This window comes from Helianthus annuus, chromosome 9 (genome assembly GCF_002127325.2).
Source record: "Helianthus annuus cultivar XRQ/B chromosome 9, HanXRQr2.0-SUNRISE, whole genome shotgun sequence".
Classification (NCBI taxonomy): Eukaryota; Viridiplantae; Streptophyta; class Magnoliopsida; order Asterales; family Asteraceae; genus Helianthus; species Helianthus annuus.
In genome coordinates, this window is record NC_035441.2 from 97,676,263 (window position 1) to 97,683,418 (window position 7,156).

General features: G+C 37.1%; 1 protein-coding gene across 1 annotated transcript; it reads left to right on the forward strand.

The window, feature by feature from the left end:
- Positions 1-440: 440 nt before the first annotated feature.
- Positions 441-6,455, forward strand: LOC110877806 (receptor-like cytoplasmic kinase 176). The gene is made up of 6 exons (XM_022126014.2): positions 441-745; positions 1,169-1,440; positions 1,932-2,067; positions 2,984-3,126; positions 3,224-3,347; positions 5,898-6,455. Exons 1-6 carry the CDS (start codon positions 694-696, stop codon positions 6,308-6,310), a joined length of 1,140 nt encoding a protein of 379 aa, XP_021981706.1. The 5' UTR covers positions 441-693; the 3' UTR covers positions 6,311-6,455.
- Positions 6,456-7,156: the final 701 nt, after the last annotated feature.

A 7,156-nucleotide genomic window follows, 5' to 3' on the forward strand; every position in this document is an offset into this window, starting at 1 on the left:
ATTGTTTTTTTTTTTTCTAATAATTACATGTATATCTTATATTATCTGAAAATAAGTATAACAAATAAAATCTATATCTTATGAACACCATTATATTATCTCAAAAATAAATATAACACAAATAAAATCTATATCTTATGAACCCCATGTTTAAATTAAAAAACAAGTGGCATTCTGTACAAAGAAAACTTTGTTTAGGGGCCCTGACTGTAAAACAACTGAGAAAAGAAAAGTAGTATCAGGACAAAACCAAACCAGTCAAACTTGAGGAACAGTATTATTAAACACAATAATATCTTACGAGAATTTAGCAAAGCTTCCGCCTGCGCTGTCAAATCTTTATAATCTCCACTAGATTCCTCACTCCCCACCCACCATTAATAATCCCACAATTTTCATTGTAAAAAAAAAAAAAAAAAAAAAAAAAACTACGTGTTTGATTGAAGAATTAATGGAGGTGGGTCAACCTTTTTGGCTTTAACTTTCTTCTGGAAGGGTTCTCTCCAAACTAAAATATTCAAAAGCTATGTTCATGTATTCAATATCAACACGCATCTTGTGTGCGTTTCTTCACACCCTCCAACTGTTTGTCAAAATTCCCTTGTGAGTTTTCTTATTCAGAATTTGATTCATCTACTTTGCCGGCTAAAGTGACGAAAAGGGGCGTGATTTCTCACGGTGTTTTCCTACCAAATGGGTTCTTGTTTCAGTGTTCGGTTGAAAATTGATAGTTCTCGTCTTGATGGTGAGTTTTTGATGTTGATCTTTGATTAGAACTGTAGCTGCTTTGTTCTTGTTTCAGTTTTGTTTTATTCTTTTGATCTGTGAATGATTACTTGAGATGGGTTTGTATAATTTTGCCTAGAAAATCATTGATCAGGATGCACAAGTAGCTTTGTTTTCCGTAGGATCGGATTTGCCAGGGGTTGCGACGCAGCTTGCTTCCCGTTTACTTGCCATTCTACTGTAATTTCCTATGAAACGTTAAGTTTGATTCTAACCAAAAAAAAAATGTTCAAATTTTCAAATATATCGAATAAAGGAACGGTTGTTATGAGTGGGATTTTACTGGATACGTCGTCACACGTGTGTTTGTTTGTTTGTTTGTATGTTGATGAGACCATGATTTATACACCCCATAATTTAAACAATGTCTTTTAACTAACAGGTAAGGTTACATCTGCATCAGTACCCCCTAGTCCGAGGAGCCAGGCCGAGATTTTGCAGTCGGGAAATTTGAAACCTTTCAGTTTTAACGTACTAAAGTCAGCCACCAGAAATTTCCGGCCCGATAGTGTGTTAGGGGAAGGTGGGTTTGGTTCGGTTTTCAAAGGGTGGATCGATGAACAATCACTTGCCGCTGCAAAACCGGGTACTGGTACTGTCATTGCTGTCAAGCGGTTAAACCATGAAGGTATTCAAGGTCATCAAGAATGGTTGGTAAGTATGAATTGTTGTGTGTTCTTTAGTTGATGATTTGGATTACGGGTTGTTTGGATTTGTGTTTTCGAACTGATTATTGTGTTCAAATCTTGATTATGTAATGGAAAAATTGTTCAACCTGATTTCAGAGCTTTTTATTCATATTTTAAAAAGAATGTCTACTTTTTTTCACACAAAAATGTCATTTTTGGTTGTTTTATCTTTTAATCTTATACTTTTATCTCGTTTCACATACCTTTTTTTCGATAAAATTTTGTCAAACATGTGTAACATGTGGTTGTCTATGTTACAACCTTAAACACAAAAAGCATGTCTAGACACTATTGTTGTATTAAGCTAATTATCCGGTGTCACATGAGCAATTTTAAAACGCACATCCAAACACCCCCTAAAGTTTTCTATGCTCTTTGGTACCCAGGGAAGTTTGAAACATGCAATTAGCAGTTTCAGTAAGGTGGTATTTTAATATTTTATTAATATTCTTGCAGGCAGAAATTAATTATTTAGGGCAGCTAAATCATCCAAATCTTGTTAAATTAATCGGTTATTGCCTAGAGGATGATCATAGACTCCTTGTGTACGAGTTCATGCCTCGAGGAAGCCTGGAAAACCATCTTTTCAGACGTGAGTTCTTGTACTTATATCTAGGGTGTGAATTTCTGACACAATACAAAAACATGAAACAAACCTAACACGAAATTCACGGGTTTGGAATTAGTCTAAACGGGTTTGGTTCAGTTTCGGGTTGAACTCGAAAACAGCTTAAGCTAAATGGGTCATGTACGGGTCGCCCTTGTGGGATCACAAGGTGATGAGCCCATTAAACCCATAACCCATTCATTGAAAAAAATTTAAAAATGTGTTTTATGTCACAACCTTAAATTTATGCCAAAACTAAAAGAGAAATGAGAAGCATGTTTTATACTTTAAACATAATTATCTTGTATACATTTCGTATTTTTGGTTGTAAATGTGTAATTTTAGAGTGTTAATATGCAAAAAAAGTAAAATAAAAATTTCGAGTTAAACAGATCGAGTTCATGTTAAGCCGAAAAAGATCGCGTCGTGTTCAGGTTCATGTGTCCGACATGATTTTCGAGGTCGTGTCAGGTGCGACCCGCCAACCCACGGGCACGACTAATTTAACACCCCTTCTTATAACTCACTTATGCCATTATCTACCTTACTTTTTTATTATAGAGTAAAGTGCACGAATGGTCCCCAGCTTTTCAAAGTACACGGATGGTCCTTGTGGTTTGCACTTTGTAACGCATTTAGTCCCCAACCAACAACTCTAAAGGTTTTAGCAGGTCCAAGTTAGGAAATGAATGCGTTATAAAGTTCAAACCACAGGGACCATCCATGTGACTTTTAGCAAAGTTGGGGACTAAATGCGTTACAAAATGCAAACCATCGGAATCATCCGTGTACTTTTGGAAAGCTAAGGACCAAATCCAAAATTTTGGTAAACCACAGGGACCGTCCGTGTACTTTACTCTTTATAATAAAATATTATGCTTATTATAATCTGATATTACAGGAAGTTCTTACTTTCAACCTCTTCCTTGGAACCTTCGTATAAAAGTAGCTCTTGGTGCTGCAAAGGGACTTGCATACTTACATAGTCCTGAAGCGAAAGTTATATATCGTGATTTCAAGTCTTCCAATATATTAATCGATTCTGTATGTCTCAAATTGATATTCATTTCATGATAGTTCTCACTTTATTTAGCTGTTTTTTTCAGGTGTTTTTACATATTTAACTTTTACTTGCTTTCAGAATTACAACGCAAAGCTATCTGATTTTGGGTTGGCGAAAGATGGCCCGGCTGATGGTCAAAGTCATGTCTCTACACGGGTAATGGGTACCCAAGGCTATGCAGCTCCTGAATACATGGCCACAGGTGATTTTACTTTTTTTTTCTATACAGGTTATTGAACAATTTTATGTACATGTGGCAGTTCGACCCTTTATGGATAAATGAGTTGATTCAGGCTTTACTTTTTTTTTTTTTCAAACGGGTTCGTAGAGTTATCTTTTTAGCTTTGAATGGAAACATGTCAAATTGGTTGAAAGCCGCCCAAAATGTATTCGGAATATGTTAACCTTCTAAATCACAAGACTCAAAAAAGAAAAGACAAAAGAAATTTGTGGGCCAGGTCAGGTAAATCATTTTATAAAATAGGAGACTTAGATTTTAAGTGTAATAATATAAGTTATATTTAACATGTAAGAGAAAAATGTCCGGATAGTCCCTGTGGTTTCGCCTTTTTTCACCTATAGTCCCCAACTTTCTAAAATTACCTGAATAGTCCCCAAGTTTTCATTTTTTGTTCCTGGATAGTCCCTGGGTCTAACTTTAGTTTGTTTTCTCTGTTAAGAGGGTGTGAAATGACAAAAATACCCTTTCCTTAAAAAGGCCAAACCACAGGGACTATCCGGGCATCTACTTCATTTTTATTTATAAAACCCCACCACCACACTTCATCTTCAACCTCCACCCACCATCACCCTCCTCCACCCTCCACCATCACCGGTTTATAAGATCTGGTGATGTTTTTTTGTTCATCCAGCAAAAATTTATTCACAGATCTAAAATTTCTAGGTCAAAATAGATGGGTCACAGCAAACAATTGCTCATTTGTTCCTTTCTGTCGTTCTAGAAATTGAGAAACATCACAAAAACCCTAGCCACTTTATCCTTTTCACACTTTGTCTTCACACACAAAACACCCACAACCATCTTCCTCACAGATCATTTCTCTTTCGGCAGAATCAAACCAGGCTCAGGCCAACCGTCGACGGAGCTCCGTTGATAGCTGGCAACGCCGATGAAACCCCCATGTTTCCCTAACCTTCTCCTTACCTTAAAATCCACCATTGCAGCTCATTTTTACTCGATTAAAGGACCGACCACCACCATTGGGTGGTGATGAGCGGCGGCAGACACCAGGGAGCGAACGAGAGAGAGAGAGAGAGAAAGAGAGAGAGAGAAGTAGAGGAGCAGTCCGGCGACTGCCCGTCGGCTGCGGCAGCACATCTTGTTCCGGAAAAATCAACGGCAGTCGCAGGGGTTTTATATCTGCTGACGTCACCTGTTAGAAGAATAATGAAGCTTGTTTTATGATGATGGTGGATTTTTATATATCAGAGGATTCATGGTTGGTTACAGTCGTTCAAGGTGTTGTCAGTTAAGGTTGGGTTTTGTTTTCTGTTGTCATAATAGAATCTGGTTGGAGAATGGTGCTGTTGGTTGTGTTTAATGATGACAGAGGTGTTTCTGTATATATTTTATGGAGTTGGGTGTGGTGAGGGTGGTGGTAGCAGAGTAGTTGCAGGTGGTTGACGCCGGCCTAATGACATTGGTGGTAGGAGGTTGACGGCGATTGTGATGGACGGTGTTGAAGGCGGAGGAGGTTTACGGGAGTGGGTGGTGATGGTGGAGGGTGGAGGAGGGCGATGGTGGGTGGAGGTTGAAGATGAAGTGTGGTGGTGGGGTTTTATAAATAAATATGAAGAAGATGCCCGGATAGTCCCTATGGTTTGGCCTTTTAAGAAAAGGGTATTTTTGTCATTTCACACCCTCTTAACAGAGAAAACAAACTGAAGTTAGACCCAAGGACTATCCGGGAACAAAAAATGAAAACTTGGGGACTATTCAGGTAATTTTAGAAAGTTGGGGACTATAGGTGAAAAAAGGCGAAACCACAGGGACTATCCGGACATTTTTCTCAACATGTAATTACTTACAAGATTCAAAAAAGAAAAAAAAAACAAATAAAGGTATGGGCCGGGCCGGGCCAATATGGTTTAATCAATTACATGAACCACTCATGTTGCCATCTTATTATAAAGCATACTATAGTCACCAATTTTCTTGAAAAAAGGTTTTGGAATTTGCATACTTTCTCAATCTCATGTTTTATACTCATGGATGACAAGAAAAAAAAAACCAACTTTATGGGAAATACCCGAAGCCCGAAAATTCAAGACAGGTAATGGGACGGGAATTCGGGAATGAGACTAGTTTTAAAAAAATTGCGGGTTTGGGATGGGTAAGGGATTAGGTGATACTCGTCAGATTACCTAACCTGTTTACGTGAATATATTAATATTTAATATAATTTTGAAATATATGATAAATAGCATATGGACGTTTTTAGAAACTTGAAATTATTAAAATTATAGAATTGTTAGACGTGTAGTTGAGTATAAGATAGTTCAAGTTGGTTTTGAAGCGAGTTTAAAAACAGGTTTCTCGTACGGAATATGTCAATGGGTTATATTAACCACATAAGATCATAAACGGGTCTACCCGTGAACCCTAGGAGTATACGACCGGGTATGGGAAACAATTTTATAATTGGGATTAAAAAAAAAACGTTTCTATTTCTCGACCCCTTGCTATCCCTAGTTGGATCTCATCTAATTATTTGTGATATTGTTTATGAAGGTCATTTGACTCAAAGAAGTGACATATACAGTTTTGGGGTGGTTCTCCTTGAGCTTCTAACCGGGAGACGATGCATCGACAAAAATCGTCCATCCGGTGAGCAAATACTAGTCGTGTTTGCGAAGCCGTTTTTGACCAGCAAACGAAAGATTCTACACATTATGGATCCGCGTATCGAAGGCCAGTATTCTTCTGCTGTTGCCACACGGGCCGCCCTACTTGCCATGAAGTGTCTCATGAAGGAGCCCAAACACAGGCCCGATGCCGATGAGTTGGTCAAATCATTGGAGCAGATTCAGGAGTTGCAGAAAGCTTCTGAAAGTGTTAGAAATGAACCGGTTCGGAAAGATGATAGTAATAAAGCCGGTTCTTCTTATCCTAGACCGGCCGGTTCAACTAGTGGTGGTGCTTAAAGTATTGTTTAGGTTATGGTTTGTGTAACTTGGTCTAAATGTGGGGATGATTTTGGTGTACAGCTTTGAATTTTGACTCGTATAATGCATTAGAAATGGGTCATTCGTGTTCTATGAAGTATGATTATGTAATTGTTATTCTTGATGAGTAAGGTGACAACTAATTAAATTTTAACTGGATTTTTTTAACTATATAAATAAACAATGTATATTGTGTCTTATTTTAAATTAAATTTTAACTGGATTTTCTAAATAAATAAACAATTAAAATTAAAACTAGTACCTGACTAAAATTAAAATCAATCCATAAATAATAATTTAAACATTTAAACACACAATTAAATTAATACATGCCTAAAATTAAAATTAATAAGAGGGTGTTTGGGGTTGAGTTTTGAAAATATATTATGTGTTTTGAATAATCAGAATCAGATAATTAACTGTAACAAAATGTGATGTTGAAAGATAGTGTTTGGATTTGATTATGTTGTTTAATATTACAATAATCAGATAATCAACTATTTGATTGTTTGGCAAATATATATTTAAAAAAAGAGTAAACTGCAATTTTACCCCCTGAGGTTAGGGGTCATTGGCATGTCTACCCCCGTAAGGAAATAATTGCAATTTTACCCCCCCCCCACTGTTTGCTCTTATGTCGCATGTTTACCCCCCGGCGTCAAAGTGGCTAACAGATCTGTTAACTCTAAGTTGAAATGACTATATTACCCTTACATTTTACCCCCCAACATTCTTGTTAAGTCGCACAATTACCCCCCACTGGTAAATTACTAATTTGCCCTTTGTTATTACCCCCTGTACTTTGTGTTAAGACACAACATTACC